This window comes from Lissotriton vulgaris, chromosome 1_1 (assembly GCF_964263255.1).
Source record: "Lissotriton vulgaris chromosome 1_1, aLisVul1.2, whole genome shotgun sequence".
Taxonomy (NCBI): domain Eukaryota; kingdom Metazoa; phylum Chordata; class Amphibia; order Caudata; family Salamandridae; genus Lissotriton; species Lissotriton vulgaris.
In genome coordinates this window covers 1,954,385,046-1,954,404,172 of record NC_141685.1, presented here as the reverse complement: position 1 = coordinate 1,954,404,172, position 19,127 = coordinate 1,954,385,046, and the positions used below count along the sequence as shown (strand labels likewise).

At 43.7% G+C, this 19,127-nt stretch overlaps 1 protein-coding gene across 3 annotated transcripts in view; it reads left to right on the top strand.

Annotated features, from left to right (window-relative positions):
• The window catches only part of BEND7 (BEN domain containing 7), a 302,748-nt gene that overhangs the window by 75,922 nt on the left and 207,699 nt on the right, over positions 1–19,127 (top strand). For all 3 annotated transcript variants that reach the window (XR_015295595.1, XR_015295594.1, XM_086919666.1), the window contains exon 5: positions 817–1,082. Coding sequence is in view for 1 of the 3 variants with exons in the window: in XM_086919666.1 (XP_086775792.1) it covers positions 817–1,082 (266 nt within the window). In the remaining 2 variants the exon portion in view is untranslated. The remainder of the gene's footprint in view (positions 1–816; positions 1,083–19,127) is intronic.

Genomic DNA, 19,127 nt, shown 5'->3' with positions numbered 1-19,127 from the left:
ATGCAGTGCGAACTGCAGTTTGTGCTGGTATTCCTGCCACTCAGGTAGAAATTCTACCAGATCGGCAGCTCGTGAACTTACCGTTCGTGAGCGGGGAAAAACTCCACTGCCCATCGCGAAGCGCAGTTTTCTGCACTCTGCTAGCTTCCCAGAGTGCAGAAAACTCCACGAACGGAGCGAAGTTCACTGCCCAGGCCTAATTTTCAGTGCTCCCAGTGTGTTAGCGTGGGCTGGGTTAGATGCGTTCATTAGCCAGCACGTTTGTCTGGTCACTATTGTCAGATGGATGTAACAACTGCTGGGTACCATTTGCCCCGCTCACGGTTGGTATGGATTTGGAGTTACCAGTCTCAACACATCATATTGCCCTAAGCAAACTATAAATTCTGAGTCTCGGAAAAGGGTGACAATCATCCCGGGATGAATCCAGCTTCGTGGCTTCATCGCTTAGTCATGTTGGGGGAGAGATGGGGAAGAAGGGACGACAGGGCCACCGAGGGCAGTAAAGGGGGATGCAGGGCGAGGGCTCCGATGTCTTGCATGGTTCATCTTAACACCTTTAATAAGGATGCAGATAAAAGACAATCTACTCCTTTTTGTATGCCAAAGGAAGGGTATACTTGCTGATGGAATCAGCACATGAAAGGTTAATTAACCACAAAATATATAATATTTAACGTGTTTGTGTAGCTGTTTTAAAACAACATTGTTACTTCCTTTCCAGGGTCCTCTCTTGTTTTACTGTGTCTTCACTGGCTGAGTAACAAGTGTTTTAGGCTGAAACCTATACTGAATTTTGAAATGTATTTTCTGTAGGTGCCCAGAACCGACAGGAGCCGCCTTCTTCCTGTGTTTGTGCTCAGCGATCCATAATGGTGCGAAAGAAGATCAGAAAGAGAAAATTGCCCCTGAAGATCGTAGTTCCTGCTCTAGTAGCACAGAAGACGAGTCTAGGGACACATGAAAGGAAGCCATTAAGGATCCCTGATATTCCTATTCGCCCTAAAATAGAACATGCTACTCCCAAAATGGCAAACCAGGAGTCTGGATTTGGGATTGTTCAAGAATCCTCTTCTTCAGACGTAAGTGTTTATTGTTTGGTGGGAACTAAGTCTTTTATGTGCGGTCTCCGTCTTTAATTATCCTATCCAAACCCAAATTAAAGCTTACAGAAGGAGGCTATTAAGGGATAGACACCATTAGTTCCTGCTGCTGGTGTAATACTCAATGCTTGTACAGCGAGTATTCTAGGGTCACCAATTCCCCATACTGATGTACATCCCATAGACCATTACCTACCTCATTTTACTGTAGACACTAGCACACTGCACTGCATCCAAGAGAACACCAACCCAGAGCACTACTCTGCATCCGAACCATTTTGTAAATATTTTTTGTATTGAATTTCACAGTTGGCAGTAGCATATACTGTATATATCTGCAACAATGCAGTGTACTAACAATATGTATAAACATAGTAACTTTCAAATAGTAGAATATAACCCAGCGTTTTGTTCTCGTGTATAGGTGAACTGCCCTCAGCCTTTACTAGCATAGTGGGTATAGATCAAAGTAGTATTTCAACTGTTCATCTAAGGTTAGCTACTACCCTCAGTCCTAACTAACCTCCCACAGTGCACACTGGGTAGACCGCACTGCATCCCAGGGACAGTAATTGTTTGCGAACAGAAAGCCTTCACTGCAACCCTGTGAACACTAACCAGTACAGGGTGCTTCATATCATTACATTGCAATCTAGTGACAATCTTACACCACATTTCATTGCATCATAAGAGTCTGCCCTAGTTTGAATTGTTTATTAAGGATACTGACTAACCACATCAAACTGCATGCTAGGGATGCTAAGTCACAATTGTGCCTTGCATCAGTTGGATCCTAACCTAACATATAGCACTGCACTGCACCTTCGAGAGACGACCAACCACAGTGGACTCTGTCCCAGTGGCATTAAACTACTGCACAGCGTACTAACGGCACTAATCAAGCACACTGTAGTACAACCTAGCAATACAATCTTTCAAAATTAAAGACAATACCCATGTTATTACATTGCACTGCATTGCTCTGCAATCTCTTGACACAAACCACTTACAATGCGCTGCATCGCAGGGCAATAACCCACAACCTATCTTTGCACCCTAACTCAAATATTCAGCCACACTGGATTCCAGGTACTGCAACAAACAACAATGTTGCTATCACAGTGCACTGAATCCCAAGGATCTTCCACGTTGCATCATAGCGATAAAAACGCACAACGGAGCACTGCAGTGTAGATTGTCACTCTAAAGACAAGCTAGGTGATTACAGACGAGCTCGCTAAAATGCTACTCCAGGAATACATCTGAAATACTTTAATTCTGCTATCCCCTTTAAACAGTTGTCATGTAAGTAAAACTGATTAGTATACACATAGCCATGCAGCATTCTTACTTCCTGCCTAAACAATACCTCCTGGTCTGGTATAGTGTTCTCCAGCATACCTTTCTTAACTTTATTTCAATGTCTATCTTGCTATGCAACGCTTTTTCAGGAAGCAGCTCATTGTAGATGAATCGGAATCAGGCTGTTGAATAACACCCTGAGGAGACCATTTATTTATTTAGAAGTAGTTTCCTTTCGATCCAAAACATTATAAATAAGCAAGTCTGACTGTACACAAAGCAGTAAGGGTGAGGTGATTAACTTAACATTTTAGAGCAAAGGTAGCATTACACCTGTGTTCTACTTATCACCAGAACAACACGCACTATAATTTCTAATTTGATTAAGGCTACATGCATATTCATTAACTTATTTACATCATTATTTGGTTCGGATAGTACTCATTTGTGATCTTTTTTCTAGTCTAATCTTTTTATTGAAGATTTCGAACAAAGAGAGACATAGCTTTACTCTGCAGTGCAGCCAGCCAGTAGCACATGTTACATTGTGTACACAGCATTAGGGGTCTGTCTCTGTTTCCCCCTCCTGAATACACACAATGTATGGCAGCCCATGGTTGGTAGATCCATTCCCATCTTTTTTTTGGACACCTTCTACTTCCATAAATTAGCTTTTAATTCAGGGAGCACCCATCGTGACCATTTTCCATTGATCTAGGTCTGGTGTAACCGCGTAACCCCATCGCTAGACCATATTTCGACCAGAAACCATCAGACCCACCCCATAAAAGATTGTGCCATATATCTGCTTAGGTATATCTCACCAGATATCAAATACCACCAATTTTGCTGAGAGGGGCCCTTGTATACCATTGATACCTGTAAGACAGCATTCTATCCCAATCAAATTCCTTCAGCATTGTGTAAGCATATATAGAACAGTTCCCTTCTGACAACAGCTGTATGTGCAGTGATCATTTAGAGCACATCCGATCCTGACCACAAACGATCTAGTTAGGTATGCCCTGTACATGATCTTTAACTGCAGCAGTGCCCAGCCTGGTGGTATGGCTGCTTTCTCCCACTCTTCCCTCCTCGAAGGAACCCGTCTTCCTCCTGTTGCGCCTTAAGATCACTAGAGGGCTGGGGTATTATGCATAACATTCCGGTATATGAGAGATATAGCTTTCTGAGGTTCCCCACTGCCAGAAGTCCATCATCCAGAGGCAATGCATCTAAGATGGCAGCATCTCTTGGGACATGAGTCGCCAGGCATGGCATAATTCATTTGTGACCTTTGAGTTGCACTTAGTACCGTTTCAGTGCCATTGTGAACTTCTAGAGACAGGTGGTTTCCTGAATGTCACTTGTAACTGAAGAGGGCCTATTAGGAGGGTAGGTTGGGTCTGACAAAGATATGATTAGTAGATCGGAGATGCCAGGGAGGTGAATTGTGCGTTAGGATGCTATTGAGGTTGAGGACATGCCAGGTACTGGTACTGCCTTGAATACAAGTGTTAGTAGCGTATAATTGAATCTGTATATGGAGGAGAGCCATCCACCATAGTGATGGTATGATGAGGCGAGTTTATGCCTGATCAGGTTTACAAAGAATAGGAGTAGAGCCCAAAACTAGAACAACTCAACTCTTCACACCAAGGAGTGTGTGTCGCACCTCTCAACTGGCCATGGGCCAACCCGTCCCAATTATATGTCGGATAGTGAGCTGTTAGCTCTGGTGGTGTGCACTGCCACTGCCCCTGTTGCTCCCAAGAGGCAATCGTTTAGAAATAAACAACAAAAATTCCACCCTCTGTGGGTTGCAACACCATATGTAAATAGCACAAATATTAATGGAATCAATGAGAAGTGTCCATCAGTAGTTGTTTGCTTTTTTAATCTTCTTTATTCAATTTTCATTGGGCAGCCAGCGCGTTTCGTTCATAAGAACTGCGTTAGGGCATGCTGACTGTGTCCAATAAGCACAGACTTCACATCTTGTCCATCTTTGTTCGATATCCAATTATACGTAAACGGCTACTGTGCCCGGAAGAGCAGCGTTCTGCTTCGGAAATGGAAAAAATCTGTTACCAAGTTCGAACAGATTTTTTCATTCCTGAGCAGCACGCTGCTCTTCCCGGCACAGTAGCCGTTTACGTATAATTGGATATCGAACAAAGATGGACAAGATGTGAAGTCTGTGCTTATTGGACACAGTCAGCATGCCCTGACGAAGTTCTTATGAACGAAACGCGTTGGCTGCCCGATGAAAATTGAATAAAGAAGATTAAAAAAGCAAACCACTACTGATGGACACTTTTCATTGATTCCATTAATATTTGTGTTATTGACATATGGTGGTACAACCCACAGTGGGTGGAAAGAATAGGAGTACTATTGGGAAAGCCTATTTTCAGTAGAGAACCTGTTTTGGCTGTCTTGAATAAGATGAGAGAATGCATCTTTCATACATATGTTTTACACTTGCGATTGGACTGTGATTGCTGTGTTGGTTTTGTGGGATTGCATTTTCATTGAACTATTAAAAGCGATGCAGAGGTTTCTGGCGTGAATGTCCGGTCAGTTGTAGAAATGGTTATTACCTAGGGTGAAACAACAAGACCTCCGTTTTGGAGGTTTTAAACATTAATTATATTAGATCCTTCCATTGTCCTGTGTTGGCGAGTCCCTCAAGACGCATTACTGAAGGTGGGATGAAAAAGAGAATTATTTGGTTATTGTCAAGTGATAGAAGAACATTTTTAGTGTGTGCTGTCGCTGTTACCTCTGTATTCATAAGTTTCCAGTAAATATACTTCAAGCAATCCATAAACTATACTGACTAAGTGATGCACATCTTCGGGATCACAGAACTGTTTCATAAATGTATTTTATTCAAATAATTTTCTTACATTTTAAATATTTCGCTTGTACTTCTTTGACTAAATATCACTTCCTACATTAATGAAAATATTCAGAGCAAATCAGAGCATCCAAACCAGCAGCAAAAACATGGAGTATATATGCCTTAAAAGTGTAAATTAAACGTACCCAAATTTAATGTGGAAATGCATAAACCTAAACTTAATCACCTTCTTTCTTCGCTAACTAATCTTCCACAAACACTGCTCCATAACAACACTTTTTTCATTTACCTTTCACAACGTGTCTTCCTTTATCACCATCATGCCAGCACTCTAACAGACATTGTCTTGTTAGCTATGAGAAGTTCAATGACCTGCTGTCTCTTAGTATTTCATTGTAGTTTTATGAGATAACATGAATCTTTGTCACTCTTTCCATTTCCTAAAAAACAAATATCAACTAATGAAGTAAATAATATTTAACAAATATTTATTTAATACAAATAAAAATGATGTTGGTCTTTTATGTAATGCAGCTGGAAAAAACGTCACATTTGTTTGTCCTCTAATGTTCTCTACCATCTCGGTGGTCCTTGTATCTCTTTGGACACCTGAATTTGAAATTAGGATATATTTTGTCCAGCCTCTACAAAACGTATGGGACTTGTATTGGTGAATGATCACAGCCGCTACAAAAATTCTGATACTTGCATTGGTGGAGGATCAGGAATAACAGAAGGGAGAATTTGAACAGGAAGGGAAAGAGGCTTCTCTTCCAGGAGATACTCATCAATAGTCCAAAACACTGAATAATCGCGCCCACGTGCGGGATCCCGGAGCATATATGAAAAATACATATATATGTTTATGTTTAGACAAACAAGTACTGAGTACTTCCAAAACATACATATAAACATGTATTCATACATAAATATGCAGCCTAATGTACTTTCAATAGGCTAATATGCCAAAATTACATGACTTTTCTAGAAAAAGAAAATAATCTCTTATAGAAACACTGCAACAGAATACACATGTTGTAATATTGTTCCAACACAGCCCTTTATTTTCATAAAGAAGACAGGTAATAGCAGGCAATTAGCCCATAGGCTGCTTAACAGAAAAAACATCACAGTAATAAAAACATTGGCACCCTGCCTTTACTGATTCCAAGACCCTTGACACTGTGCCTTTAAGACCTTCAGGAGCCCCTGCTCCCATCATGCACCACAGGTGACAGTTAGGTCACTTCTTTTTTCCGGCTCCTTCTGTGAGGATCCTGAGGCTTGAGCTCGTCTGTTTTTATGAGTGTTTCTCGTCAGAAATAGATTTTTTCTTCTTACATTCAACATTTTTGACTGCTGATAACTTTTTACAGTGTTTGTTTACTAATTAACAACTTTTTTCTGTCAGAAATGCCAACTTTATTCAATAAATGTCCTTTCTGTGGGAAGAAGATGGCAAAATCGGACCCACAGTCAGTGTGCATTGTGTGTTTACCAGCTTCACTCAACCCTGAGAAATGTTACTATTGCCAACATTTCTCCAAGAGGAGTCTCTGTGACAGGGAGAAAATTAAACTTCAGGCCTTACTGGAGAGAGGAAAGATTCGTTCCAAAGTGGACTTGGGAACAGTCCTGTTCACAAAGACCCCTCCTCTCATGAAGAACGCAGAAAATGGTGCCGATCTGCCTCTCCTGTGTCAAAAAAGAAGCAGATCCTTGAATGTGCGCCGTTAGCGTCCATATCAACGTCGAGAAAGCAGGCAAGGCATTCGTCACCGTCGAGGGACAGATCGCCGTTGAGACTGCAAGAGCCTCCTTCGCCGAGAAGTAAATCAACGTCGAGGCAAGCTATTTCGGGCTCGAAGTATGCTGGTCACGAACGACCTCCGTCGACAGCGAAGCACCAGTCAACGACGAGGCACTTGTCATCGTCTAAATCTCTGCCTCCCTCGCAAAGGTCAGCATCGAGAGGTTTGGCGGCGAAGTCTCTGCCGCAGGACTTTAGACTGAATGCATCAAAATCCCCATCGTCGTCGAGATGCTCGCCGGCGAAGAAGTCTACGTCGAAGAAAGACCATAGACAATCAACGTCTAAGACTCATTCCCAGTCCTGAGGACGGTTGACGTCGAAGACGCATTCCCGGTCCCGAAGACAGTCTGAGTCGAAGAGACCGAAGGTGGCATAATCTGTGTCGTCGGTGCTGGACATTTAATTAATTAATCAAGGTAATAAGTACTGATCAAACACAAAGTGATCGAGTGGGACACAGTCCTGTATCCTTCAAGAAAAAAACAAAAGGCAATCACAAATAAGCATACATTTTTCAGGCAAAACAGGGAAAAGCTTTGAGCCAATAGAATGGTCAAGGCAAGCTTTTTAGGTCAACAGCTTGTAGTGTAGTTCCTATATTCCCAATAGGCTCTGCGCATTGGAATAACATAAACGATAGTTTAGACGTAGTACTGAAGTCGACTAGGTCTTTATTGAATATGTTAGACTTAATTTGTGAATGCCAGCTAGCTCAGAGGTCCCTAGAAAATGTTCTCGAATACACAAGAAGGGATTCGTTTCTGACAACCATATAACATGACAACTGTGTTCCCCAAGAATAAGGAATGTATCTCCAGAGTCCGGAAACAATAGATGGCTATTTCACTCAGTCAATCGTGCATGCTTAGTTTCACCAGAAGTGCAGAGAAATAGAGAGACGGGCGTTTTCAATAAAAAGGTTATTTATTGAGCAGTCTTCTTTCTCATGCAAGAGAAGTGAATTGCAACAATCGCAATACTTGTCATAAAGTAAAGTGCGTACAGTAAAAAGATTATTATGAAATAATACTGTAAAAGCATTTATATGGTTTCAAAGCCATAAGATACTTAACATTGATAAAAATACATACAATGATAAAAGATGACTAAACGTACTCAACTGGTGCTTCTAAGATACGCCAAACCCGGTGTACCTAACCTAAGCCTAGTACATGGGAAGGAGTAAGTGAGATTTAGTTTGAGTTAAAAAGCTTCTGCCAAGAATCTATCCAAGAATTCTCTAAGGGTCTAATCAGCTCTGTACCTTGTTCATAGAATGTAGGAGGTCTTGTATCTCTCTCTCAGGACTCGATCTCCCAGTAACACGCAAGGGTAGCCGGGAAACACCAGAGCTGGATTTCTCGGCAAGAGAAAACACAGTGTCTCTCTCAGTGCGTCAGCTGGAGGGTCAGCTTCCTTTGGCACTTGCTACAGCAGGGCGTCGGGCAAGTAGTCAGTCGATCTGCTCCAAACCACTGTGTGTTTTGCTAGGGCAGATGCTGGTATATTTATACCTGGATGGTGCTGAGTTTGACGTAAGGTTGGACATAATAAGTCACTAAGAACTCGCAGTTCTTTTAGGACTCCAGGAGTTCTAGGACAAGTCAATACAGAAACAGGGGAAAGTCCCGTAGTGCTGGAGGTTTGGTCTCTCCAAGAACTCGTTGTGATTTCTAGGAATCTGTGGAAGTAGCCATGCCGTATTTGGACTACATTGGCTGTGTCTAAATATGGTTATAATTCTGATGCCTATATAAGGATATAATGAGTTATACCTATATAAGGGCATGAATCGGGAAAATTACAATAGAGTCCCTGATTCGTCTACAACAAGCTGTTGCACTAGTTTGAACAGATCAGATTAACTAATGTTTGGAGGAGGTGCCGCCCGGCGACTGTGCCTGCGATCGACATACGCCACCGGCTTGAAGTGTGATCGGCACCTAGCAAGCGCCTTGCCTAATCGGACGCCAACCGACCATCCCCGCATGGCGGTGCCTACTCCAAACATTAGTTTACATACAAAGTTATCTTTACAAAATTCACCTTGATCGCGCTACAGAAAGTTCTCCCTACTATCTGGAAACCACTCTCGGTTAACTCCTGTATGCTCACTTTGCCTATCCAAGCAGCTCACTACCTCAGGCTTGCAAATCTCCTTTTCTTGATGATGATTCAAGTATCTAGCCTTGGATCGAAACGTCGTCGACCTCTTTAATAGCTTGCACGTTAAACTGATCTGTTAAAACTAGTGCAACAGCTGTTGACATAAAAAGCTTGCCTTGACCATTTGTATTGGCTCAAAGCTTTTCCCTGTTTTGCCTGAAAAATGTATGTTTATTAGGTGATTGTCTTTTGTTTTTTTTCTTGTAAGAATACAGGACTGTGTCCCACTCGATCACTTTGTGTTTGATCAGTACTTATTTCCTTGATGCATTAAATTGAATGTCCGGCTGGACATCTTCAATACAATATAGTACTGATTCCTGTCTATATTTATCGTTATTTGAAACTTAATGTTTGAAGGACCAATTGTTTTTCATAACTGTGTAACACTTCTGCGGCAGTGATGAAGGTGGCCAGCGCTTCAGCTCTCTTGGGGGTACGACAGATCGCTCTGGGATTCACTGTCAGGATTCACTGAGAAACTACCAAAGGAAGATCAACAAGACTTCCAGGAAATCGTGCAGGAAGGTGGCTTGGTAGCGAATCAAGTGATTAGTGCAGCAGCAGATTTATCCTATCTAGATGCACATGGATATTCCCACGGCATCTGTTCGAGGCGCTCAGCATGTTTGCGCCTCACTGGCCTTAAACCGGACGTGCAACGGAGGATTGCCAATCTTCAGTTTATGTCCAAAATGAAGAAGGAGCTGGACACAGTTAAGGCCGTTGGGTTGGAGAAGTGGAATGAATTCCGAAGAAGGTTCCGTCCCTACGACCAGCATTCCTTTCAGCAGAGGGTTCAAACCCATCAGTGGTCAACCCAGCAGCAACATCAGCCCAGGTCACACTACCATCAGAAGAGACCTGGTAGAGGAAGGGGACCTATGAGACAGCTGGTGTCCACATCAAAGCCACAAGCAAAACAATGAGCAATGGCTTCCTCTATGCCCGTTAGCCACTCCGGTGGGAGGAAGTATCTCGTTTCACCTAGCAGAGTGGAAGACGATCACAAACGACAAGTGGGTTCTGAATATTGTGCAGAATGGCTATTTGCTCAGATTCAAATCCCCACCTCCATCAGAGGCTTCCAAGAGGCAAATGCTTTCAAAATCACCTGTTGTTGCAGGAGGAGGTGAACAGTCTTCTACTAAAAAATGCCATAGAAACCGTTCCTGTTCAACATCAAGGACAAAGTATATATTCCCGTTATTTTCTGGTGCAGAAAAGAGGTCCCACAAGGGAATACAGACCAATTCTCGACCTGAGATTACTGAACAGATTCATCCGAAAGAAAATCTTCCCTAACCTACATCAAGGAGATTGGATGTTTGCTATAGCTGTGCAGGACGCCTACTTCCATGTTCTGGTGTCCAGGAAACATCGAAAGTTTCTGCATTTTCGAGTGGCTCACCAGCATTTCTAATTCAGGGTTCTCCCGTTTGGGCTCAAATCAACTCCCCGGACTTTTTCGAAATGCATGTCGGTGGTGGCAGCTTTTCTTCACAAACTAAGGATTTCATTTACCCTTATATGGACGACTGGTTCCTGATGAGCTCGTCACACTCTCTGCTTCAGAGTCCTCTATCGTGCTATGTCCATCTACTGGGCAAATTGGGCCTTCAGGTCAACTTGAAAAAGTCCATCTTCGATCCGACTCAGAAAATCCACTACCTGGGTGCGTCATTGGATGCCATAAAGGCAAGCGTGTGTCTTTCGGAGGAGAGGTTATCCTCAATCAGAGAGAAATGTCACAATTTCCTCATCTCTCAATACCCCACAGCCAGACCAGTTTCTTCGCTTCTGGGGGCAATGGCGTCATGCATCTTCATCGTACTGAACGCCATATTGAACATGTGTCCTCTGCAGCAATCTCTGGAGGATCAGGGGATGCAGACATCGGGTCTCTGGGAAGACCGTGTCTCTCTCTCTCTCCCAATCGGCCAAGGATTCCATCAGATGGTGGACGAAACGTTCTCCCCTCCTGAAAGGAGTTCCATTTCTCCAGGACCCTCCTGCTCAGACAATCATCACAGGCGCTTCCCTTCAGGGCTGGAGTGCTCATCTGGGCCCTCTTCAAGTGCAAGGCCTTTGGTCAGAGACAGAGCGAGGATATCACATCAACCTGTTGGAGCTGAGAGCTGTTCATCTATCTCTAAAGTCACTTCTTCCTTCTGTTCAGTCCAGCTCCCTGTTGGTTCAAACAGACAACACCACCACAATGTATTATTTGAACAGATGGGGGCACCAAGTCGAAACCTCTCTCTCTGGAAGCTCAGACCATCTGGAAATGGCTTCTAACAAGAAATCTAAGCATAGTGGCCATTCACTTTCCAGAAACTCAAAATGTTCGAGCAGGTGCCCTAAACCGGGATTTCGTCAAATGTCACAACTAGCTGCTCAACAATGAGGTCACGCAGCAATGGGGTGTGCAGACATCGATCTGTTTGCAGACGCGGCAAACGCCAAGTGCCCGTCTTCGCATCCAGGTTACACCAACCAGGTTCACGGGGCAATGCCCTTTTGATAAAATGATCTCAGACATTACTGTACGCCTTTCCACCAATTCCTTTGATTCCTGCAGTGATCAACAAATTCTACAGGACGAAAACCTTAATGATCCCGATAGCTCCGGAGTGGCCTCGTCAGTGGGGGTACCAGGACCTTCTTCAGCTGTCAGAGGTCCAACACAGGAGCTTACCATGCCATCCAGACTTGCTGTCCAAGAACACAGGGAAGGTTATTCATCCCAATCTCTCATCCCTGAGATTAACGGCATGGCTCCTGAAGTCCTTCAATACGGACATTTAGACTTACCTTCGGAATGTATGAACATTCTCAAGGAAGCCAAGAGACGTTCCACCAGGAAATCCTACGCTTTCAAGTGGAAGCCTTTTTACTTATGGTACGTGAACAATGTTCATGATCCAGTCCGGGGGCAAGAGCAGGTAATCTTGCCATATTTACTACATTTGGCTGAATCTGGTCTGCCTCCTTAAAGGTTCATTCAGCAGCTGTTACTGCTTACAGAAAGTCTCCGACACAGGTTTCCTTTTTCCAAATCCCAGTAGTTCAAGATTTTCTTGAGGGTATAAAAAGGTTTACCCACCAATTAGATCTCCAGCTCCACCTTGGTAGCTTTACATAGTTCTGGTTTAATTGATGGGTGCTCCTTTTGAGCCTATTCACAAGGCTTCTCTATAGCACTTGTCATGGAAAGCTGCTTTCCTAGTCGCCTTCACCTCTGCACGTTGAGTCAGCGAGATGCAGGTCTTGTGTTGTAAAGAATCATATACTGTTTTTCATGCAAACAGAGTGGTGTTAAAAACCCATCCCCTAAGGTGGTTTCGGATTTCCATACTAATCAGATCATCACTCTACCCACTTTTTTCCCCATCCCTCAACTCGTCCCGAGAGGTCCCTTCATTCTCTGGAGTTTAAGAGGGTTCTAAAGTTCTACCTGGACAAAACAAAGGGCTTGAGAAAATCAGACTAGCTGTTTGTAAACTATGGTTCCATAAATGCTGGTTCTGCTGCTTCCAAAAGATCTATCTCTAGGTGGATGGTCTCTTGTATATCCTTCTGCTACCAAGTGGCCAACAAAACCCTTCCGGACAAACCTAAGGCCCATTCTACCAGAGGAAAAGCCTCTACAACAGCTCTCCTCAGGAATGTACCTATTGCAGAAATTTGTAAAGTAGCCACCTGGCGATCGGTACACACTTTTACTCGCCATTACGGTTTAGACTCTGACACTCAGGCGGATGCGCAGTTTGGGCAAGCCTCTTTGAGAGATCTGTTTGGGTGATCTCGTCCGTAAAATGTGGAAGTTTGATGTACTTATGCTGATACTTGTCTGCAGGGAAGTGGGTATGGGCCTGCTATTCTATTCAGTGCTTATGACTATTGATGAGTATCCCCTGCAAGAGAAGGATAAGTTACTTACCTGTATGCCTAGTTCTCTTTCAGGGGTAAACTCATCAGTCATAAGCAACCTTCCCACCTCCCTGGATGAGTATTGACTGTATAGTATTGTTTTTCAATTTTCCTGCCATGATTCCTCTGTTTGTACACCGTAAAAAAGAACGGACCTAACTATCACAAGTGGTGCATGATGGGAGCAGGGGGCTCCCGGAGGTCTTAAAGGCACAGTGTCCAGGTTCTTGGAGTCCTTAAAGGCAGGGTGCCAATGTTTTTATTACTGTGAAATTTTTTCTGTTATGCAGCCTATGGGCTAAGTGCCTGCTATTACTTGCCTTTTGTCTGAAAATAAAGGGCTGTGTTGGAACACAATTACAGTATATGTATTCTGTAGCAGTGTTTATATTGGAGATTTTCTTTTTCTTAAAAATGTATGTAATTTTGGTACATTAGCCTATTGGAAGTACAATAGGCTGCATATTTATGTATGTATACACGGATATAAGTATGTTTTGAAGTACTCTGTACTTGTTTGTCTAAACATACACATACACATATATATATATGTATTTTCTTTATATATGCTCCGGGATCCCGCATGTGGGTGGAGATTATTCAGTGTTTATGACTTTGAGTATACCCCTGGAAGAGAACTAGGATTACAGGTAAGTAATTTATCCATCTTCCTGATAGGGGGCGTAGAAGTGTGCCATTGCAAAGTGAAGTTTTGGAGGAAAGAGCAGAGGTCTTAGAGGAACCTAAAGTCAATCTTAAGAGGGATGACCAGGCCCACAGGGATTGGTGGTAGCAGAGATGCTGCCAGAATAGTTAAGCAGGGCAGCTGCTGTCTAAAAGGATAGTGAGAAACAACTGTTGATGTTGAATGTACAGCCACCGATTTCCTTGTCCTCGTGTCTTGATGTTGATCTCTGAGATGCCGAACAATGTGACAGAGTGTCCTGCTATTAAATGTTTCACACTTGAAATTTGATTGTCTCTTTTCTTTGGGGTAGTCATAAAACTTCTCATTAGATTTCCCTCTTTGAAAGTCTTTTTGCATAGAGGACATAGTTGCAGTAGAATAACAACCTTCCATGGCTGTCCTGTTTTTTTCCCTTTAGCATCCCCACCTTGAGAGCCTCCATACGGGAAATTTGAAGGAGTTTTTTCTCTGTCCTCCTTTCTCATTTTTTTGGGACAAATTACCAATCTTTGACTACATAAAACGGTGGTAAGCAGACCACACAGAATGGGGGTCAGATACTGCCTTTGCAAACAGTACAAGCATATCAAGAAGAATTCACTTAGATTAGCCTTTGTTCTATTTAATGATGCCTTCACAGATACTCTCTTGGCTACCTGGTTGAAACCATGTTCTTGCTTCATAGCTGGCAGGTGGCCAGAAAGTTTTAGGTCAGTGACTGGTGATCCGGACTAATACCCTACTCTGTGGAGTCAATACACACATGCTCTGGTCAGTGAGATCCTGCCGGCACTCCCAGAGGCTCTGAAGGTCTCTCTGGTTCAGACAATCTATGATGGGTAGGATTTAGCCAAGTATGTTATCCACATTAGTTTGGATTTCACGGATTGCATTGTGGGAAGTCAGTGGCAGTGTTGTACGTTGTAGACATGCCTGGATGACACTCACTGGATTCTCTGGCTATGTACAGCCTTATCTAATGGGCAAGCCTTTTGTGGGTCTTGCCAATTCTGAGAAAGGCAGACTCTGCTTTGAAATCCTTTAAAGACAGCTGAGTCATATCACATTATTTGGGGCTGTTAACCCCTGTGAAGCAATTTCTGCAAGTTTAGGGACTCCTCCAGAGGGCTGGCATATAGGCATAGACCGTCTTCCCAGCTGGTGATGCATCAGATAGTTCAGTCCTTTCGGGGATGCAGACTCCCCTCACAATATACAGGCCAGCTGGAGCACCAGTCCTCCAACTCCTCTTCCCCTGTTCTAACAGGCAACAAACAACTTTAGTTTGCCCTCAGTGGTGCATGCCTAACTAGTGGGAAGAAGGATTTTGCACTTCCGCCCTGGTTGCTGATCCACATTGTCTGACAGATGGGTCTTGCAAATTGTTCAAACAGGCCTTTTGTCTCCTCCCCATCTAATGTCCCTCCCTCACCAGAGCGAATATCAGCAGAGCATCAGTATATCTTGCTACAGGAGGCATGAATGTTTCTCTCCCAGGATGCAGTGGAGAAGGATGGGGAGTTGATATTCCCAGTATTTCTTCATCCAAAAAAGGGATGGGGCCTCTGCCTATCTTGACCCTCCGACCCCTAAACGCTTTCTTGTAGAAATGCAAGTAAAAAATGCTCACATCAGCTTAGATTCTGTCTGCTCTGGACAAGGGAGATTGAGTGGTGTATTTGGACTGGCAGGGTGAGTATTTTTATATACCCATCACGCATTCCCATAGATATTACCTGTGGTCCAGGGTGGGTCAGAAGCATTTTCTGATTGTTGAGTTATCCTTGGTCCACACCAGTGGCCCTTGGGTGTTCATGAAATGATGGCGGCAGTCACTACTCATCTACAGAGAGTCCTTGTATTCCTGTTCCTCGACAACTGACCACTAAAGGCAGGCTTGCCTCAGTTCATTAGGTTAAACTAATGACAAATGCAGTATTCTTTCCATTGGTGGGGTTTACTATCAATGAGTCAAAGTCCCACCTGATTCCATCACAGAGGCGATCCTAGACACAGTGGAGTTCAAGACTTTTCCTACACAGGAACAAGTCCAGGACATTCAGACTAGCGTCCTCATGTTTCAGACTCATGTTTTAGGCTCTATCTTGGCTCCAGGTGGGGTGGCTCTGATATTTCTTAGCCTCTTAGTCTCGTCATTCCTTTTTGCCGGCTAAGCCAGTTGGACCCTGCAGTGGAACCTAAAGTCCCAGTGGGCTCAGCATCAAGGCCGCCTTTCTAACACTATTGCGGTCTCTGAGGAGAAGCTCAAGCCTCGTAGTGGTGGCTGACTGATCATAATTCATCCTGTGACAGGCCACTTTCCCTTCGTCACCTAGAGCTGACATGGTGGCAGACTGGCCGTACCGTGCATCAGGTGTTCCTCGGAAGGCTGGGGGGCAGATTTTGTTACTGGGGATGTTTTTGCAGCAGTGCAGCAGTTTTGAAAGCACCTGCTGCAGAGCTCCTTGCATTTCCATTAGCTTTCAGACAACAATAAAATTGTCAGGATAACTTAGGTGATTAATGTACCTGCTGGAGAGACATCAGATTTTGTATAGTGGCAGTTTTGACTCCTCTGAAGCAGTGCAGAGGGCTAATATGCCTGCTGCAAAAGTCTTGTACCATGCATATCCTAGGCCAGTATTTTATGTGCATAGCTTAGTGGGTTACTGCTTTTGTCACAGAGGCCCTCTTTTTATGGGCAGCTCATAAGTTACAACCATAGTCTAGCACAGTGAGCTATGAGGTGTCATTAAAGAGCTTCATGCTAAGTACATGGAACCGGTTAGAAAGTTATGTGTTTTCCCTCCGCATAGTCTTTCATTATCGTAATTTTGCTAAAAAGGATTTGTTTAGGTAGAAATAAATCCTTATTAATAAAGCCAACCCTAACCACTGTGGTATGTTCTGAGTCCTGAGGTTGTGCTTCTCCTGACCAAGTACTCTCAGAAAATGCCTACTAGTATGTCTGACATGAATCCTACACCTTGTAGTCCCCTTTGTCTTGGGTAACATATTCTATACACTGATGTACATATGTGAGATTCATGGTCTCTTTATTTGTATGTGATGTAAAATGCCGATTCCCTACACTGGTATGAGAGGTGCTATAAAACAAACTAAATACATTTGAGAGAGGGGCGCTGCAGAGATGAGGCACTGTTGGAGGGTGGTTGTGTGGGAATCATTGAAGGGCACTAACCAAGATTGTCTTCTCCTGGTCCACTGTAAGGTCATCATTTACTATGCTTCAAAAGCTAATACAATTGAATATATAATGAAATATGTGTTGTAGAATGCGCCATTTTTGTCCACATTTTCATGGGGGAAGAACCCCCCCAAATCCCTCCTTGTAGTGGTCAAGCTCGCTCGCTGCACTCACTATGCACTGTACGGTGGCAGATCTGATCATGTGCCTGGGCTGCTTTGAGTTCCCAGTCCAGCCCTGGTGACAGATTAATCACTAGTGGTGTAAGAAGTGATCATCTGGGAAAGGTGGAAAACAGTGGATTTTGGCCTCCAGTGGAGGGCTGGCTCCACATCGACCTAATGGAGCTACTGGCCTGTCATGTTGCCCTGAGGGTCTTCCTGTCATCCAACAAGGTACAGGTTCTCACGTACAACACCACTGACATTTTGTAGTGCAAGACCCAGGACAGAATGGGGTCTCTGGTGCTGTGCCAGGTGGCTTTGCATCTCCGAAGGTAGCTAAAGTGCCAGAGAACCTTTTGGGTGGCCAAACACCTAGCAGGGTCCTTGAATGCGAGAGTGGATGCACTAAGCAGATATTGTCTGGCATATCACCAGTGTGGTTTAAATCCTGAGGTAACACATTTTGTCTTATACCAATAGCCGAAAACTCTGGCAAGAACCTTTTGCCACCATTGAGAATGTGCAGTGTCAACAATGTTGCACAAATGCAACAATGGCTCCACTTTGGGCCAGGAGAATTTGGTATCCGGAATTCCGGAGTTTTAGCATCTGTCCTCCGATCAGGCTACACCTCAGGACGACCGCCTGTCTCAGTAGAAGGGCTGGGACCTCCACCGAATCGCCGCAAACTACACATCCGTGCGTGGAGATGGAGCTCTGGCAATTAACTGCGCTTGCAATCTGCCACCTTAGGTGGTAGATGTTATCCTCGCTGCCAGGTGCTAGTCCATGAAATCCATTTATGCTGGGTACTGGGACAAATTATCGCTTGGTGTGGTGCTTGGACCACCATCCCGTCATGTGAGGCTGTCAGCTGTTCTCAATGGCTCTGTCTTTTGCCCAGCAGGGCCTTGCAGTGGGCACTATAAAACGTTCTTCATTTGTGGAACCAACCGTCCTTGTTCATACTACCTGTTTTAATGAAGTTTATTACAGGTTCTCTCCCAAGCAAGTTGTTAAACTACTTTGGGACCTTAACTTAGTCTTTACATTCCTCACATATACACTTTTCAAGCCCATGCATAGCTGCTCGTAGTCTCTCCTAACCTTGAAAACTGTCTTCTTCATTGCAACTTAGTCGGCTCATTGGGTGAGTGAACTGCAGGCAGCCTTCTTGCTTAAAGTAATGACTCCTTCCACAATCATTGCTATGGCGGCGTTCTTTGCTCTCTTCCCACCCCCTTGATAGATTAGAGAGACTCTATTGTTTAGACTTGAAAAAAGCTGTGAGTTTTTACATTGATCGTAACAAGGGCCATCAATTGGACAATCAACTTTTTGTGGGGTTTTCCAGAGCAAAGAAATATAAGGCTGCGCAAAAGAGAGAGCCTTATCAAGGTAGATGGTGCTCTGTAATAAGATCTGCTTCACACTGACTAGAAGGCACCTCCCAGAAAGTCTTAAGTTCCATTCTATCATGGTCAAGGCTGCTACCACTCTGTTGGAGTGAAGAGTGTCTGTCTTTGATGTCTGCCAGGCTGCAACTTGGGCTTTGGTGCATATACTCCTAGTGGGAAGGACATACCCATTTGGTTCAGCAAGACTTTTTGCTTGTACTTCTTTGGTGTCTATTTTAAGGTGACACATCTACAGTTAGAAGTATCTCTTTCCTACCTCCCAGTTCTGTGGAGTTGACTCTTAACATTTACAAAGATCCCAAGTTGGTGATCAGCACATCTGAGGGCGCAGAACTAGAAAAGACAAGAAACTAATGCTGATGTGCAGGATTGGGGCTTACATGTGGCTCCTCTCCATCACTTCTGGAGCGGTAAAGAACCAGCATTAAAGAGCATGGGAACACTGCTATTCTCTGAATCCAGTCTG